The sequence below is a fragment of the Bactrocera oleae genome, chromosome 6 (assembly GCF_042242935.1).
Source record: "Bactrocera oleae isolate idBacOlea1 chromosome 6, idBacOlea1, whole genome shotgun sequence".
In the NCBI taxonomy this organism is placed as follows: domain Eukaryota; kingdom Metazoa; phylum Arthropoda; class Insecta; order Diptera; family Tephritidae; genus Bactrocera; species Bactrocera oleae.
Genome location: NC_091540.1, coordinates 65188267 through 65208866, shown reverse-complemented (window position 1 = coordinate 65208866; position 20600 = coordinate 65188267). Strand labels below are relative to the sequence as shown.

Here is a 20600-nt window from a genome sequence, read left to right as displayed (position 1 = left end):
ATTCATATTTGTGCTACATTTCGCGTGCGTAGCGTTTCGCCAAGGCGTTTACGTTTTTTTTTTTTTGTTGCTGTTGCAGGTAAAAGTAGGTTGCATTTAACTAATGCCAGGTTAAATACACCTTTTTGTTGTTGCCCGTTTGTTGCACTTTGCGTGCATACATTGCCATTAACTTTTTATATGCGCATAAGCTATGGCCTTTGTTGTTGCTGTTATTGTGTTTTGCTGCATTTACACAAATTTGGTTTTATTGTTGTTGTTGGCAATAAAACGCCATCATCATATTATTCGATTGTGTGTAAAAACCGAAATCAACAAAACAACAGCAACAGCAACAAAAATAACAACCAACCGCACCTAATCTACTTTTGCAAAAGAGCACGCTGTCTTTGCTTGCCACCTCTGCAGTGCCGCGCGCAACTGTCGGGGTCGGTGTGTGTGACGTGGCAAATATGCTTGGGTAGGTGTAAACCCACATAAATGTTTGCGAATTTCCACCGCACAAGTGCCGTTATCGCAATGCAAAGCTGTCATACTCGCAAATCAGCAATTTCTATTGTGTGTTTCCATACTCATGTTTGTATGTGTGCATGTGTGTGTGTGTTGTACGCAGTAAGTGCAAGTGTCTATAGACTCGCGCGAAATCGTAAGCCCCAAGCCCTTGACAGCAGTGTCAGTAGCAGCTTACATACACACACACACACTTCCACATGTGTGCAAATCTTTTATCCACCCATACACATATGTATGTATCTGCATACATATATTTTCTCCCATGCGACAATTCTCTAGTGCATTTCAATGTTTCCAAACGATAATGGCATTAATGCCACCAAAGCGATTTGCTTAAGTGAAAAAGAATCATAATAATGTATAAATTGCACTGTTGCAAAGAGTTTTCGCCTCTTAATGCGATTGACTATGCATTTATGTATTAGGGTGGCCCACTTTATGTTATAGAATTTATAAAGATAATTAAATTGTTATTATTCAAGATTTTAGACGGAGTGTTACTCTCTCGTGCGCCTTCTTCAATTTAATGCTATAAATCTAAAATAACGAAGGACTGTCTTTGTATTTTCCGAACCAACCATACATAAATTCCAACAATCGTAGCCTGAAGATCAAGCGCAGAATAATTCCTGCTTTGCGATCGATAAGCAATTGAGCAGCAGATCCCTCTCTCGGCGAACAAAAATGTCTCTCTTTAAGTCTCTCATCAGTCCCGTCCTATTTTACGTCGCATTAACATGGACGATGACTAGCCGAGATGAGAAAGCACTTGGTGCATTCGAGAGAACTGCTCTCTGCAAGGTCTTTGGAGCCGTTCGCGGAGCGATTAGTATTAAAGTAGATGAAACCTCGAACTGTATGAGCTCTACGGCGACATGATCTTTATAGTTAAACATATCCTTCGCATGGAAGTTGATACTCTAGCGAAAAGCTTCTGCAATTCGGGACCCATGGGTGGGAAGCAAGGGCGTCCAAGTATCTAATGGCGTAATAGCGGCCTGTCTTTATTTGGGATGTACAACTGACGTGAAGAAGAAGAAGTTATTATAGGATGCTTAACCAACTAGAGTTCATAGTTTTGATTTCATATTTCAGAAGATTTTTATTTCCTTACAGTCAATGCCAGCTTTCAGCACTTTTGCTTTGTTTCAATCAGAAGGTTATGTCTTCATGTCAGATCTTCAAAGTTTTCAAATGCCAAATGTAGGCTACATCTATGTGTTGAATATAGATGGGCGGTAGCTGTTGTTACAACCAAAAAATGTTGCCTACATTCAGGCGAATTGTCAAAAAAGTTTAGTTGTTTCTTCACAGACGATTCCCGTTGCAAAAACACATTATCGGTACCTAATAGTTCTTCAATAAACTGTACCGAATATTCAGGCGAATGCATAATAAAGTCAAGAATCGACTTAGACTGACAAAGAAAACTACATTTTTTTACGTATTTTAATACAATCGCTTTCAAAATAAGCTCCTGAGAAAATATGAGCAAGCATATCCTATAACGAAAGTATAAAGTGAATCAAAGATTCATTATCATTTGTGCTTGTAGCGGCGTTTTAACATCTACGACATGGTCGAGGTAGAGTAGTACTAAATGTAAGAGCCGGATTAAATTTTGAAGCATTAGAAACAGGTGGATGCACAGGATGCAATAAAGAAGCGCATGAAGACATTATTGGTCTAAATATGAATGAATATTCTTTATGAAATATTTTTGTCATGATTAAAAAGCGGTATATTGCCATATTACAGAACCTTTTTCTCCAACGCCAATTCAATTTTAACGGTTTTATTATATTTATTACATATCGTGCTTTCAGCTAGGTTCAGAAGAGATGAATTCTTTAAAGGGTTTCTATACACTTAGAAGACAGAAAATATGCGTTTATTTTTGTAAATTTCTTTTCAACAAACATTTATTTTATTTAATAAGTAAATAAAAAAGATGTTATTAATAGAAATTAATGTACTTTAATAGTCAGCGATGCATTTTTAAAAATGTTGGATTCTCTTAATTCCGTAGCCGATCTCCAGGAGGACCTCCGAAAAAAGGTGTCTGGTGGTGAGGAAGATGACTTTTCTTTAAATTTTTAGAAATCCAAAAAGAGAGTTTGGTATTAGAAATTTATAATTATTGTAATAGACGACTAATACAATCGAAGGACTAGTAAATTTTCTTGAATTTTTTTGAATTTTCGATAAATGACGGATTCCCAAAAAAAAAAAATAATTTTTTGTTGTTTTTACACAGAGTGGCATAAAAAATCGGTTTTGTCAAAAATCTTATTTCTTCGATCATTAGCTGACAAATATATCTAAGATGGTCGTGTTATTCCAGCCTATTGGTGCAGTCGTTGCGGAGGACTCTGAAAATAGCCTATTGAGAAACAACGGCTTAACATTTTTGGAAGCCGATTACATAAAATTAAAACATTCTTATAAAATCCGCTCATATATCCGTAACTATATGCCGGATCATCTTCAAATTTTCGGATAATATACTCAATGACACGACATTCAATATACATACATTTATGCAAAAACAAAAATTGATATTTTGAAAACTCTCGTATAATATACATATTTAGGCAAAACTGTCACCAAAACCTCAATGTGAATTCAGCGCACGTCCACTGGCACTTACGTCTATCTAAGCGCAGCCTCAACAAAGCAGCACTGGCATTGCGGCTTTCCACCGTAGCGACGCTGCACTGCAATTGTCAATGCCGTTCGAAGTCGCAATGACACACAGCGAGTATCGGATCCTACGGAGACTTCATACGTCAGTGCTATGGACCATATATATACATATATATGTTTGTATGTATGTGAGAATGTAAAATCAATCAGTTAGTCAGCTAGACTGCTAGTCAATCGCTTGGCTGACTACCAGCAACAAAGACATTTTTCTGCATTATTGCGAAAATATGTAAATTTGTCGTTCGATAGCCAAAGTGCATACGTCAAAGTGACATTAATATGCGGCACATGCAGCCAGCATTCACATACACACACACTACCAAACACAAAAGCGCATAATTGGTATTGCTACGTGCATTCAATTTGATTCTGATCATTTATGACTGGAAAATTTAATGTGGTAAAAATAATAATTGCAGAAAAAAAAAATTTTCAATAAAGATTTGCAAATATTAGCCACAATAATCGCCATTTATTTTGTATTCACATAACTAATTTTGTATGCAACGTTGTCACTGTCCGTGGGTTTGGTATTGACACGCCCCACCGGTTGTGTTGGTAATTACTCTTCGTTCGGAGAATTTGCGGAACAATTATGCGAAGCAAGCCAATCAAATAAAATATGCATTATTTATTCAAAGAAAATATTGACCAAGGTTCTAAAGCTCTATTTCATATACTTGTATTATATTATATGCGAAGCTTGTTGCTTTCGTTGTTCGGAACACTAGCATATTTCATAAGGAATATCTTTATTTTTGAAAGGTACTACAAGTACAGCTTCGGTGCATCGAAGTTGGGTATTTGAGTATTTGAGAATATTCTCCAAAATATGAAGTTCATCCGGCAAATAATTTCAGAGATATGAGGATATTTATAAGACTTTTTTAACTTGGTGTAATCGGCTCTAAAATCTGAGAGAAACTTGAGATAATTTTAAACAAAAAAATCTTACCGCCAGATACCGCTCGGAGGCCCTCTTGAAAATCGGCTACGGGATCGGGGAAATCCAAAATTTTTCAAAATTAATCACCAATTGTTAAAGTATATTAAATTTTGAAAATATGCAATATTTTTATTTATAAAATAAAATGCCTCTTCAAAAAAATTCACCGAAAAAAACGCGATTTTTCTGACTTATAAGTGGTTATAACTTCCTAAAAAAGGGCAACTTTCTGTTGTACTCCATCTAGGTAACATCTTTTTAAGAAAGTTGTACGTTTTCATATAAATTCTCTGGTTTGGATAAAGATGGATGGGCGATGAGTGTGGTAATCTTAGACATAATCATCATATTACTCTTCCCATTAAGTACTTATTTGAAGCATATTGGTCTCCCACCGCTTTCCCAAAAACAATACTTAGATGTCGTCTAAGATTTTCTAATATATGGTATAGAAGCAAAGACGATAAGACTAAGACTAGCTCGTGTCATTCAAATTAATGCAGACTCTCCAGCACAGAAAAACGTTATCAGTTGGTAGTAGCAGAGTAGAAAACTGCATTTGGAAGACCTGAGTAGTATTGAATATGAGTAACTTAGAGGGTATGATTGGCCTGTTCAAAATCGCTTAGGCGATTACAGCACCACATAAGTATGTGAAAAAGAAGAAGAAGACTAATCTGCACCGACCAACTAAGCAAATATTTAACGGAAATGATTCATATATTATAAAATTTATGTAAATATTTACAGCAATTACTTACAAAACAAATCATGAATTTAATTGATCGCAAACGAGCGAAGTAATTATGTGAAAATAAACAAAATTCAACAACGGAAGGAATATTAAGCTTTAAAATTGCAATATATTGTGCAATAATCACCAAACGACATAACAACAACAGCAACAAGTACGTATGTATGTAAAAGCGGCAAACACCTCGCGCCAAACTAATTACAGCAGCAAGAAGAAATCAGCGCCTGCCATCAGCGTGTTGTCCATTAAAGCCAATAAATAAATTTAAGCAATTCTCATAGCGATTCGATCGCGAGCGGCCGCCGCCACAAATTCCCATCAAAAGTTCAAGCAAAACGAATTAATTGACTCCCACGAGCAGCGGGCCGCGCGAGCCACGGAACGCGCGTGAACCAAGCGAATGCTGGCTGTGATCAGCTGCGTCCGCGTAAAGTCAATTATAGCGGGCACATATTTATTTTATATATATATGGATGTATGTGTGGAAATATGCAGCATGCCGTCGACTTGTAAAAATTATTGTTTACATTGTAAAAATTTTCATAAAATTTTCACAAAAACCAGAAAATAATTGAGATGCTGCGCGCATGCCATTTCATATGCCATATATATATATATGGCTGTGAAAACGGTTGGAAAAATATGATCAGCTGATTTCAATTGCGGCACAAACACATTGCCGATCAGACACCGTCAGCCATCGCGTGTCTGCCTCATTGAATTTTCATTTGACATGACAGCCAGTATAGCAACTCATATGAACGGTAGCAACCATCAGATAGCATGAGATGTGGGTAACATGTGTCGCCTGCAATTGATGCTTTGAATAAATAATTAGAGTCGCAAGTGTGCTGAAAAACTAATTAATACAAATGCTTACAAAAGGCGTTCAAATGATTATATATTCAACTTCATCTTCATATACATATATAAACTATACTATAATATATGTATAAACTCATATATGTATGGAATATTATTTTCATAATTTAAAATATATACACAAATCCTAAAGCTAGAAAATTGGGATCCGTCTAATATTGTTTCAAATAGAAAAACAATAGGAACTTATGAGCATAATTTTAGGCGTTTTGGCATACTATTCTTTCTATAAACATTTTTTACATTTTGAAGTTTTTCCAGAATATATATCCTTTTTAAGCAAGTTACTATGCAAATCTTAAAATCTAATTTCTTACACAAGCTATCTTCGCTTCATTAAACCTCGGAATAGAGCGTATCGAAGAAACAACTGGTGTAATGCAAATATACTGGTATGATACAGTGGAGATAGAATGGAAAAATATTAAAACACTTCAATGGTGTATTCACATATTTTGTCATTTGAATCCTACCGAATAATTTTTTTTCGACAAGCAAGACGTTCAACATAATGAACAAAAAATTTTAAACTTGAAAACAGTATACACTTTTTTTCTACTTGGGAACATATACGGATCCTATGACTGAAAGAATATTTTTAGTAAACATTTGACTAATATTATATATGCGGAATAATTTTAATATATTCTGTATGGTATATATTTTAATACTCTCGCAACATTTTGACAGTGTTGTAATAGTTTTGTTCATCTAACGGTTGATTATAACACCTATAATTAACTAAGGTCTAGATATGAAGTTTTATAAATGTAAAAGATCAGAATAAAGAAACGAATTGAATACCGAATATCTGTATCTCCGACCATGCAAGTGATAACTAGAGCTATCTTCATGAAACTTGATATACGTATTCATTGGCTCTCAAAGAATGTTGGTATTGTGGATGGACTGAATCGGACCATTACCGCACCCTCTTAATTCCGTTAAGCTATAGGTATAAGTATAAGGTGGTATTAGTAAGCCACAAATATTGTATCTTAATTTGGTACAGGGCTAAACATATGGAGGGCCGTCTGTGGTTTAAAATTTGTTTAAAAGCAACCAAACTTGCTGAGGACAATTTCTTTCGGCACTATATGCCAGAAAAATTAAATTTTACTCGCGAGATGATACAAAAGGGCTTCATAGGAATTGGTGTAAAATTAGACAATGAGCGTGTTAGCTCGCAATTTTAGATGAATCACAGGAATTAGTCGATCAATTTTAACCACATTTGATTCACAACATTATATTGATCTTTATATTACAGTGTGAAAATGGACACAGTCAAATAACAACCACGCCTACTTTCCATATATCACAACTTTAAATTCGATATGATTATCAATCAATCACCAAATGAATATATCGATTCAACACTTTACAGAAACAATGCCCTTAAGGTGTTTCATTTCACGCCTTAAAATTGTCGAAATCGAAACATAACTTTTCAAACCACCAGATACCGAATGTGTGGACTCCATTGCACATGACTGCATTTTTAACCGCAAATGTCTCACGTATAATTGTTTTAAAAATTAATTAATAGTTAAACCACATAATTTTGGGGAAAAGTTATATGAGAAATATGGATCAATTTTACCATTTTTAGAATATATAAAAAATATTAACTTTTTGCAATTTATTATTATTAATTATATCGAAACGATACATAGTGGATCCGAGAGAGACTCTCTCTTTAGAGACTTGTCAAAATTTTAGTATTTTCAAACAATTACCAACCGATCGCAATGTTTCTGACAGCCTAAAATGCGATCCGGCTTAAATTACTCTGTGGTTTCTAAAATTTAAAACGTTTACTGAACTAGGCCTGTCAGAATGCTGAACACTCTAGTACCAAGTTTCATAAAAAGTTTGACAAATCAATTTGGTTCTTCATAACAGATTTTTTACAAGATCAGCTTTACAAAGTTTTAAAAGGTTTTATTTTTGATAATAATTTCGATTTTTCAAACCACCCTGAAGTGTAAAAATTTTTTTTACAAAAAACGACTCTATTTTGGAAAGATGCCATTTTGTCTAAAATAAAATTTTTTCCTTCGATCGTTACCTGTATTCATCTATTGTTATAAAAAAAATTTTGGTTTTTGAATTAAAGATAATTTTAAGCAGAAATGTGTTCTTCATCGCCAGACACATTTTTCGGAGTTCCTCGTGGAGATCGGTTACGTGACCGGAATAATCGAAAATTTTACAAAATAAAACGCCGATGACTTAAAAAAAAAAAAAAGCAATTCATACAAAAATGATTTATTTGCTGGCTTGCAAGTGGGTATACATAACCGCTTAAACACTGCATAAATCGAAGAATATTGTGAAAAATTTAAAAAACTAAGTAGCTTGGCAAACGAATGATGACTTCTTCCCTTATCATTCTTTTCCGTTACTGCTTTTTATGAGTAACCCACACCATATATCTACGAATTCTGCCTCAAAAAGAGTAGTAGTGCATTTTTCTACATAAATAAAGATTCCAGAAATGCGACAGGCTTTTGAATACCTCGATTTGTTGATTAACAAGGAAGTCTCAGCCATTATATATCTACATATATATGACATTATGCATTTCTTGCTTAATTATATGAAACTTGACTCAATATCAAACTAATCACGCGTAATGGCTGTTTCACAGCAATTTTTTTTATTATTATTTTTTATGAAATGAATGCAGTAATTCGCATAATCTTGGCGAATATCTCGGCATTACCTGCTTATCGCTGTCATCACACGAGTGTGTGTGTGTGTATGCGTTTACAATACGACATGTGTGTGTGTTTTTCCTAGCAGTAGGTAGCAATTGTTTATAGCCTGCAATTCTTCAGACAAAAGCAATAAAATATATAGCAAAAAGAAAAAAGACAGACATAAATTGCATCTGACATGTGTAAATGCAGTCAACACTATATCACTTGTTTAAATGTGTATATATATATATGGAGGTGTTGGCGCATACAAAGCTGCATAAAGATGCTGTGGTTTATTGACTTCATACTGCATAAGCTAATATTAATATGTACATATGTACCTTCGTGCATGCATTTGTTTACAACGATGATTCAGGAAGTTCACAGGCGAATCTTACGCTTTCGCCATGCCTATACACACACACACATACATATGTACAGACACTTGCTTCAATTAATAATCACATAAATAAAATGCTATTCACCGACCTCCTGACTGACGTTTTAATTTTTTTTTTCATAAGTCACTGTAATTACATTGTCACACTGTATTTGTATGTGAATATGTATGTATAAATATATAGTATAAAGTTACATATAAACTAGTAAATTCTAATTTGAATAGAATATGCTCTTGAACTTGCGATTTGTCTATGCCGCTCATTAATGTGTGTGTATGTAGGGAATACATACATATGGAAATTCACGAGGTCGTAACACATCACTTGGGTTTACGGGTATTAGTTGAGACGGCCAATTGAATTAGCTGCGTGTGATATTTTTCACATTTCTTTATCTCCATTTGAATACTTAGAAAATTACAAAAAAAATAAATTGTTACTTCATAAGTACTTACTGTCCAAATATTTAGTAAATAGAGTTGCCACCTTTGCTTGAATAGAAATTAAACTAATTGAAACAAAATGATTGGTGTAAATAAACTTTTGATGTGAAGCACATGTGTTGTCTGTTAATTTTTTGAAAAAAGTGTTGCCATCAGTCAGAAAAGTAAAAAACTATTAATTGCAGTTATGGGTTATATCCACTTGCAAGTCATAGAAATGGCGCTTTTTCGTGAATATTTTTTGAAGAGATGAAAACAGATACTATTTGAAGGACTAGTCAAAATTTTGATGTTCGACAAAATGGCGACTTCCCAAAAACGGGCTTTTTTTTTGTGAAAAAATTTACACTTCAGAGTGGCTTAAAAAATCGATTACAAAAATTTCTCAGAAGGGCGTGTGAAAATTTCAAGTCGATCGGTCCAGCCGATTCGGAGAAATTTTCCTCACCGACTCAGAACACAGCTTTTCAAGAAAAACGCGGTTAAAATTTTGGCAGCCGATTAGGTTAGTTTAAATGGTGATTCCTAACAGCAAACTCACTTGTACAGCTTATAACGCCGGTCCGTTGTGGTACCTAAACTTCGTATACAATGCTTTGAGTGTAGTCAGAAATGACTGACATTGTTTTGGGTATGTCTCCTGTTTCGTCGACGCCCGGGATGTTTCAACCTCAGTCTTGCAAAAGCAGCAGAGGAGCAGGGGGCTAGATGTTTCCAAATCACATTTTTCATAATAATACTTTGACAATTTGAGTCCGACGTGGACAGACAGCATGATGTTCGAAAGGGTCACCTATTACACAAGCCCTCAAACGATTTGGCCCCCTCGGAAACTGCAAGGCCGAATAGCTTGCTAGCGATGGAACCATTTCTCTAATTTCATCCGATTGGAAGCGAGTCGGTTTTTCGATGTCATCTTTCTTTCTGGCATTGGATCACTGCACCTTCAGTGAGCTCAGTAACATAAGCGCTGATCAATAACCATAACTTGTGCGACTAGGAGCTCCTTCTGGCCCAGTGTAAACCGTAAGAGGTCCTCCGAACTACTAGCTCTTAACAAAGCCAATCTCACCGCAATTGTTGGTGTTTTGACTAGACACTGTCCAATAGGTTTAAGTAAACGCGGTGGGGCTAAATATTATGTCTGACGCTCTTTGACAAAGCTATTGTATATGGAGTAAGGCGAGATGGACATATTGTCACTCATCCATTGCTCAGTTTTTGCCAGACTGAGATTGAAATATCTCGGTAGATACACTTTTGGTGAACCTAGCGAAGTGGCTGGGATTGATATTAACCGCCTTAATAATTTGTTGTAAGCTCAAAACGCTTCGTCGATCTATGAGGATCTGGTGATCTACCTTTTAGGAGTTTATGAGTAACACAAAGCCCAAATATCTGTCCAAGTAAGATGCATCGATTTTGGATTAACCATATGATCGAACCTGTCTTTAAAATTTAAAATTAATTGATACAATAGCTTTTTTTTGGAATTCCCAAATATCACCTTTTTTAGGATGTGACACTATTTGGATTAGAGTTGGCAACTATTATCATGTAATATAACTTAAATTTTTAAAAATCTTTTAATTTATATTCCGGGCTATTTAAACGGGATTTAATTATTCAGAATAATATTATAATCCACAGCTATTCATGATGTGCGTGGCTAATGAAAAGTTTTCAAGATTATTCAGCTTCAAAATTCAAAACCTATTTCAATGAAACATTTAATAACTAAATATTAATAATAACAAAATATAAAATCTATTATCGAAAATATCAATAACACATCAGTTCCTCTCATATGTATGTCACTAATGGTATAATCTTGTTTGTAAACCCATATTTATACCATTTGAAGAGACTAGTGACGTAAAATCTTAGAAATCGTGCTCTTCATCTCAAGCAAAGCAAATTTTTGACCAACACAATTACGTGGACCAGCACTGAAGAGAACGTAGGCAAAGCTATTTATTTTTTCGATATTATCGCTATAAAAACGTTCGGGTATAAACTGTTTGGGGTCCTTGAAATACGAAGGATCACGCAAGGCATGATAAATCATAACTGTCACATTGGTATTGGCGGGGTAAAGCTTTCCGTCTAAAAATTTTGTAGATCCAATGATACAAAAATTAGTAAAATTCTGATTTGAGATTATACACAAAATTCGCTAACTCACCTAAATAAATATCTTGCTCAATATAACGTCCAATAGAGGGTACTGGTGGATACAGACGCATCGATTCCTTAAAACACATTCCAAGTATTTGAGTTCTTGTAGATCGCGTAATGTGATTGGTCGCAGCTTATCATCACCGATCACAGCGCGTATCTCTTCGAAAACCTTCTGCTGTACGGTCGGGTGACGCGAGAGCAGATAAAAAGTAAATGAAATACCGCTAGTCGTGGTGTCGTGACCCTCAAACATGAATGTGTCCACTTCCTCGCGTATATCGTTGTTGGAGAGTGGTTGACCGTTAGTCTCTGCCAGCAACAACATATCCAGAAAAGCTGTGTGTTTTTTACGGCCAACATCTTCGTCATCGTATTGGTCTTCGGGTAATTTGGTTTGTTCCAGTAGTTTTCGCCGCTCTTCGATAACTTTGTCGGTGAAATCGTGCATTAGCGCAATGCTACTGTGGAGTTGCTTATATTAACTACGTGCCGTGAGCCATAGCCAGAAATCGAACCTCTGCAGCATTGATATAAAGCGCGCCGATGTGAGGGCCGAAACACTGACGGTAGAAATAAGCGTTCGGAACCCCAAAATTTTAAAAACCGAAAAATATATAATTTATTGTTATTTTGGTTAATTGTCAAATGGTTTTCAATCTATTTAAAAAATTTGACCCACATCAGCCTCCAATGATCTCCAAATACTCGTGTTCGCACGGCTTTCACGTAAGGTAAATCTCTTTGAATCTGCGCGTGGATTTTCACACCCACCCGCTATCACATCCAAAGCCAAGGAACAAACAAACGGATATAAATTCACCACAGTCTTGCCATCAGCTTCATCTCTCAACAAATCCATCATAATATTACTTTGCCTCGCGAAAACTCCGACGAATTCTTCCAAGATTTTAAAATGAAATGTTGGCGTAATGATTTTTCGTCGACTATGTCATTTAGATCCGGTGCTTAGTAGCAAACCCTCACCCAACCACGAGCTCAGCAGTCCGTAAAGATTACTTTTCGCCAACACTTTCTGACTACTCAATAGTGGTTCGATAAATTTGGGATCCGCTGTCAAAATAGTCGCTTGGTTTAAAAGCCATACATTGCAGGTTTTGTTGTTATTCTCAAGCACTTCGCCAGTGAAGTTGATCATATCTATTGCATGAAAATTATCTATAGCTTTTTTTATCATACCAGTTGTTTGCTCTATTTCTTTTTACCAGCTGGTGTCTGATTGATGAGATGATGTGCCACGCCTACAATTGGCAGGCTTGGCATAGAGTTAATGCCATTTTTCTTGAAAATCTCGTTATGTCGCCTTTTTCGCAGGTAGTCACCAACTATGAGCAACGTCAGTATACCTATAACAAGCGCTAAAAACATATTTTTTATACTGAACAGACCAAGAATCACAGAAACAGTCTCCTGTCTTTAGAGGCAAAAACTCAAACTAATTTGGCAGGCGATTAAATTTTTAAGCAATAACAAAAACTTCGTTGGTAATGCTGATTAGATTAGCATGTTATTAAGATAAGTTGGCAACATCAAACTCCAAGATCTGCATTGGACTTTACGATTTGATTAGTGATTGCATTTTTTTTTTATTGATTTTGTTTATGTTTGGTAAAGCGCAAACATTTGTTTAATTCTATTTTTGTCTTAATATTAATCCAATATTGACTTCATTATACAATAACAGAAAATTATATTTCTCTTTTTCCCTATATATTTTTATGCTTTCCTTATCTTAATACTAACGAGTGTTATTTATACTTGCGCCTACGAAATTTTTCACGAATTTCCAAAAATCAGATATCAGTCACAAAGTTTGTAACACCTAGAAAAAAACGTCGGAGACCTTATAAAATATGTGTATATGTAAATGATCAGCGTGACGAGCTCAATTTAGCTTTCCGTTAGTATATATACGAGCTATTCTCTCAGTTTTTGAAATATCGATCTGAAATTTTGCACACTTCCTATTCTCCCCAAGAAGCTACTCAAATGTGGGAACTACTGATATCGCAACCACTATAGCATATAGTTGGCATACAAATTAAACGATCAAAATTAAATCCTTGTATGAAAAACTTTTTATTTGACACGATATCTGCCGAAATTCGGTACTGAATATTCTCCAAGGCAACGCTACAATTTTCGAACAAATTGCTTATATCAGCATCGAAGTTAGCGTTTTTTCTTGTTTTATTTGCTTATTTATCTATATTTTTTTTTTCGCTAAAATACCACCAGAAAGAACAACTTGAAAGAATTAATTTAAATATTTGTATATTGCATATATTAACCAATTATTTAAAACAATAATTTTATATGACTATTCTCCAATAAGTGAATTTATTTGATTTACGATTTGTCCCACTGTTGAATCAGCTGTTTTGTGTTGTGTTTGCAACGACGAGCGTGTTCAGCATTGCAGCGCACGTTTTGTGAAATCTTTCTATACATTTTTGCCGCTTCTTCATTGCACTGTTCTATGTATTGAATTTCTACGATTTCCCTTTTTATTTCATTTGTATTATTCTCATCGCATTCTGCTATGTTTGTTTTCATTTACTCCGCTGTGGCCAGCTTGCCATGTGCGGTTTATTTCAAATTCTGCTGGCGCTGCTTTGTTTTCTTTCGATTCCGCTTTGTTTGGCTTTATTTATAACTTGTCGGTTTTTAATTTCTTTTTTTTTTTAATTACCCCACACACACAAAGGTTTCTCGCATGTGCACTTGCACTGAAATTTATTATCAGCACTTTTGCTTTAACGAATTTTCACTTTACTCCAATTCACAGCACACATATTTTCCCCAACGCTTGCTCTTTGCTCAGTGCTGTTTGTACCCGCTCATCGCACTCTCGACTCTCGCTTAATTGATTTTATTTTCATGTTTTTCGGTTTTTGTTTTAATTCCTTCGCTTCGTGCCCGCTGACACATTCTACATGTGTTTTTATTAGACACTTGATTGCCTCTGCTCCTATGTGCCGCCGTGTGACTCTGGGTGTGTGTTCATGTTCATGTGTAGCTCCCCACATGTGGGTGTATTTGTACGTTGGTCGTTCGCTCTTGGTCTGGTGAGAGTTCTAGACACTTTCGTCTATTCGACGACCGTCAGTTGCAAAAGCGGGCATCTTCAAGTGGCAAGTAGGTAGCTAATAGTGTCGCGTTCAACGTGTTTACGTTGCGAGCACATCCGCGTTTCGGTTTGGTTAAGTAGAAAATTCACTTTTGTGGCACGTTAGTGAAATTCATTCAGTTTAGTGGACGTTTTTTCGTCAAACGGATGTCTAGTGTGTGCTCTGCGATTAGAAGTGATTTCTATTGGCGGAAGTGAAGATCAGAAATTAGGTTTCTCTTTTAACAAATGTGCCTTAGGTAAATTGGCATACAATTTTGTGTAGAAATTAAATTAAAAATATTTTTAATTAAATCATTTTAAAATAAAAAGTAAAAAAAAAATGTATGAAATTTAAGAAAAAAAATTAAAAATATTTTTAAGTGAAAAAAATATTATATTTATGGTGTAAAAATAATTACGAGAACTTAAACCAAATTAAAGCGAAATAATAATTTTAATAATTTTTAAGCAAACGAAATAAATAAAATTATAAACTAATTGAAAAGTTCCTAAAATATACAAAATACAAAAAAATCTAAATTTTCTCTGATTTAAAATATAATATAATACTAAAAAATTTATAAAATAATAATTAAAACATTAATTTAATTTATAAATATTTAAAAAATTTAAATTTATTGCTTAAAAAATATGCCAATTTTTCGCAACTCAAAGTATAATAATAAAAAATTAATAAAATAAAAAAATATAATTACTTACAAATTTAAGTTTAAAAATAATTAAGTTCAAAAATTTTTAAAATTCAAAATATAAAAAAAAAAAACTAAATGAAATTTTTTTAATAAATAAAGATTAATAGTTAATAAAAAAAAACAAATAATAAAAAATTAATAAAAATAATAACTTGAAAATAAAAAATTAAAAATTTTAATTTAGACACCATTAATCAATTAAAATAAGAGTTTTTAAAATTTACCAAAATACAAAATAAAGGTATTTCATATTAACGGGATATATAAAATAATAATAAAAATTAATAAAAAAGTTTATTATTTATTTTTGTAGCATATTATTTAGAATAAATCAAAATAATTTATATAGGCTTTTCTAATAAATAGATAAAAAAAATTTATATGAACATTTTCGAAATATAATAATTGAGAATGCGATAACCAGCATATTTTCGAAATAAAACGAAATATAAATTTTCAAAAAGAATAAACTTAAAATAAAATTAATTTTTATTAATTAATTTAATTACAATCGAATTTAGTAGAATTGAACAGCCATTTTTTACAAAAAATAAATTTAAAATAATGAGAACTTCACGTTTTCGAAACAAAAAAATGAAATAAAATATTTTTAAAATAAATAAATTAAAAATAAACCAAGCTGCATATTTACAAAAACAAAATTAAATAAAAAATTTACAAAATAAATAATTAAAAAATAATAATTTCGAAAAAAATTAACAAAATGAAATTTTTCTAAATAAATGCATATTTTCGAAAAAAGAATTAAATTAAAAATGTTCAAAATAAATAAATTAAAATTAATGTTTATTAATTAATTTAATTACAATCGAATATAAAAAAATTGAACAACCATTTTTTCCAATAAATGAATTAAAAATAAAAAACTAAATAACAAATTTTTAAAATAAATAAATTAAAAATAAATTAAGCTGCATATTTTCAAAAACAAAATTAAATAAAAACTTTACAAAATAAATAATTAAAAAATAATAATTTCAAAAAAAATAAATAAAATGAAATTTTTCTAAATAAACGCATATTTTCGAAAAAAGAATTAAATTAAAAATGTTCAAAATAAATAAATTAAAATTAATTTGAGCTTCATAATTTCAAAAAAAAACAAAAAAGTTTCGAAGTATATAAATTGAAAGTAAGTTAAACTGCGAAAAATTAAAAAAAAAATTTATTTTCAATAAACATAATTTTCAATTGAAATTAATTAAAAAGAAGTTGAACTGCAAAAAATTAAAAAAATATAAAATTAATTTTTATAAAATAAAATTCAATATTTTTTAAATTTTTATATAAATTGAAGTTTTCTATATATATAAATTGCAAATAAGTTTAACTCAAATTTTCAAATATGTAAATAAATGTACATTTTTGACAAAAAAAATAAATAAGTAGAAAATTTTCAAAAACATGAAGCTGCATAACTTCGCAAACAAAGTTTAATAAAACTAAAATAATTGCAAATCATAAAGTTGAAAAGTGCAATCAACAGCTACAAATATCAGAAATAAAAACAACAATAATTAAATAAAAATTTTGCCACCCGTAACAGTAGAGCGGTGTCTGTGTATCTCAAGCCGTGTGCGCAGTGTATTCACACACATACATATATAAATATTTATACAAATACATATAAAAGCTACCGCAAACAATTCTTCGGCTCATAAAATAAAGTGCATTGAATTATAATAAATTTACAAAAGCAACAACAACAAATGCTTACATGTGTCTGTATATATGTCTAAGCATATACATATATGCACGCGCAAGTGTAATCCATGCAGTCACGTAAGAATACTTAGCCGCGTTTAAAAATATAAATAAACACAGCGACGGAGCGACGGCTGCGTGTCTATTTGCCATCGCTTTGAGATAACATATCCGACAGATACACACCGTAAGCGCCTAACGTTCTGTAAAAAGATAAGAACTGTATGGACACACTCGTCTGTCGGTGCGTCCGTGTGTGTATGTGCGCGCGTGAGTTAAAGTAAATAAAACGTGATTTGCTGGTAAATGCACAGGCATTGTCTCACCAAAGCGTTGCAATGCCAACTTGTAAGCGCTTATGAGCTTGTGTGTGTGTGTGTGTGTATGCGAACACACTTCAAAGTCATAAAAAAACTACAAAAAAAAAACAACAGTGCTACTCCAACAATAATAAACCTTTGACGTTTATCTTGCAACGCAACGTTGCACAATCGCAAAACCATACCAATCGCTTAACCAGCACCCACAACACTTTGCACCGTTAATCTGTTTTGTTTCGAGTGGAAATAAATAATTACCGCTACATTGACAATCCGCAATCCGCAATTATGCTCGCCATTAAGGAGTGCCTGATACGCGAGGGTGTCTTGAATTTGACGTCAACGGCCAATCTTGGCAATGGTGGACTTGCCGTTGAAGAAAATCGAGTTGGTGTAGTTGGTAGCAGTGGCGCAGCTGTTGCAGGTGTTGCTGCAACGTCCAACACCAACAATACTCACGGCAACAAATTTAGTGAAACAGCTGCTGTCAGCAACAATTTGCGCGCCATTAGCGCGAATCACACTTACAACAATGATAATCGTTATAAACGCTATAATGATATAATGACAGCAGCAAGAACAACAAATAAAACAACATTGGCACTCGACCCACAGCTGGTCAAGTTGAAAGATCAAAGTTAGTATTTAAATAGACACTTATTTGCATATTTTTATATTTGCTGAATGTGTTTTAGTATTTATGTTTGTATGTGTGTGTGTATATAAGTATATATGTATGTATGTATGTATATGTGTGTGAGTGTATAGCGTGTAGCAAGCTACGTGTATTAGCACTAATTATACGGTATTATTCATAGATTACTCATTACAAAAATTTAAATATGTACGTATGTATGCACAAGTATTTAGTTGCACTTTTGTTATTATTGTACGTGCTTTGTTGCTAGTTTTTCAACTAATTTCGGCGTTTTGAGTCAATACTTTATTTTATATTCATTCGAATTCGTTTGATGATCTCAGGTAGTGGTTTACCGCGCATACTATTGTAAAGCTTGATAGAGTGGCCAACAATATTGTATTTGAGAAATAATTTCTGGCTTTGAAAAATCGTGCATTGTCTTGGAAAATAATCTATGACAATTTAGATAAAAATACACAGTCAAATAAACAAAATTTCATGGCATGGCAGTTATATGCTATAGTGACCCAAACTGAAAAATTTCTTCGAAAATTCAAGCGTTGTCTTGACATTAATCTGTGCCAAATTTTGTGAAGATATCTTGTCAAATAAATAGTTTTCTATAAAGGACTTGATTTTGATCGATCAGTTTATATGGCAGCTATATGTTATATGTATGTCCGATAACGACATATATATATATATTGTATATATAATATTATAGGGTCTTAACCCTTTCTTTCTGAGTGTTACAAACTTCGTGGCAGGTCATATTCTTTACAAGGTATAATATATACATATAATATATACATATTCCATTTCAAAATAATGATAAAGGAACCAATGTAAAAAATTAGTTCTAAATCTTCAACCAATACTATACATCCAAAATGTTGCAAGACTTTCGGGTATACGTAACCGAAACCGGGCTTAATCTGCTTAGATACTATTACCTTCGAACTGTTTGTGCAATGTGTTTTGCTATTGTAATGATATTATAAATAACATTTGATTTTTATACTCTCGCAACCTGTTGCTACAGAGTATAATAGTTTTGTTCACCTAACGGTTGTTTGTATCAACTAAAACTAATCGAGTTAGATATAGGGTTATATATATATAAATGATCAGGATGAAGAGACGAGTTGAAATCCGGCTGACTGTCTGTCCGTCCGTCCGTCTGTCCGTCCGTCCGTCTGTCCGTCCGTCCGTCCGTCTGTCCGTCCGTCTGTCCGTCTGTCCGTCCGTCCGTGCAAGCTCTAACTTGAGTAAAAATTGAGATATCTTTATGAAACTTGGTAGACATGTTTCTTGGTACCGTAAGATGGTTGGTATTGCAGATGGGCGTAATCGGACCACTGCCACGCCCACAAAACGCCATTATTCAAAAACAAATAACTTGCCATAACTAAGCTCCGCAATAAGATACAAGACTGTTATTTGGTACACAGGATCACATTAGGGGGGGGCATCTGCAGTTAAAATTTTTTTTTTAAAAGTGGGCGTGGTCCCGCCTCTAATAGGTTTAATGTACGTATCTCCTAAACCCCTAATGCTATAATAACAAAATTCACTGGAAGCAAATGTTTTTAGCACTTCTATTGACGGTGTGAAAATAGTTGAAATTTGGGTGGCAACTCCGCCCACTCCCCATATAACGGTACTGTTAAAAACTACTAAAAGCGCGATAAATCAAGCACTAAACACGCCAGAGACATTAAATTTTATCTCTGAGATGGTATAAGATGACTTTATAGGAACCGCGTTCAAAATTAGACAGTGGGCGCGGCACAGCCCACTTTTAGGTGAAAACCCATATCTTGAGATCTGCTTAACCGATTTCAACCAAATTCGGTGCGTAACGTTCTTTCTTCTTTCGTTCATGTTTCTATGTCATAGTGCAAAAATGGGCAAAATCGGACTACAACCACGCTTACTTCCCATGTAACACCATTTTCAATTCCATCTGATTCTTTCACTTTCCACTATGCAAATCAGGTAACAATGATTATATCGGGGTAAAACTTTGCGTGAATAATACGTTTAAAGTATGCCACCTTGCGGCCAAAAATTGTCTAAATCGAACCAAAACTGTTCAAACCCCTAAGTACTAAATATGTGGACCCCAGTGCCTATAGTTGACCTTCTACCGAAAATATCAGTCAATCCACAAAGAAATCTCAAACGAGTATACCATTTGACTTTGCGAGAGTATAAAATGTTCGGTTACATCCGAACTTAGCCCTTCCTTACTTGTTTTTTATAATTTTGTTTTCTTTTTTGTTAAGTGGCAACTCTATATGTCAAATATGTTAACTTTTAAACTTCCCTCCAACGGTTATGCTTAGCATACGTATGTATTTTATAAAATGAGCAACCATTTACACTCGTTAAGTGGCAACTCTGTTCCAAAAAAATGTATGTCAATTAAAAATTACTGACTGCTTTCACGAAGATTTTCATAAATTCTTTAAGTTTGCCGTAAGTTTTGTTATATTTTAATCAGTTTTACTTTTTCCATAGGTGGGAACTCCGTTTAAA

At 33.5% G+C, this 20600-nt stretch overlaps 2 protein-coding genes across 18 annotated transcripts in view; one reads left to right on the top strand and one right to left on the bottom strand.

Moving 5' to 3' along the window:
* The window catches only part of Svil (Supervillin), a 368637-nt gene that overhangs the window by 162665 nt on the left and 185372 nt on the right, over positions 1-20600 (top strand). The window contains exons 1-2 of one of the 17 annotated variants that reach the window (XM_070111695.1): positions 14650-14918; positions 16942-18056. The exons of 15 other annotated variants lie outside the window; for them this stretch is intronic. In XM_070111695.1, the coding sequence (XP_069967796.1) occupies positions 17708-18056 (349 nt within the window). In that variant the 5' untranslated portion in view covers positions 14650-14918; positions 16942-17707. Of the gene's footprint in view, positions 1-14649; positions 14919-16784; positions 18057-20600 lie in introns of those variants that run through there. One more of the 17 variants, XM_070111694.1, reaches the window with a different exon arrangement.
* Positions 11149-12964, bottom strand: Cyp4d20 (Cytochrome P450 4d20). The gene is given in 6 exon segments (XM_070111701.1): positions 11149-11456; positions 11536-11607; positions 11610-12091; positions 12241-12303; positions 12305-12689; positions 12755-12964. Coding segments are annotated over 6 exon segments (1404 nt in total). The 5' UTR covers positions 12918-12964; the 3' UTR covers positions 11149-11217.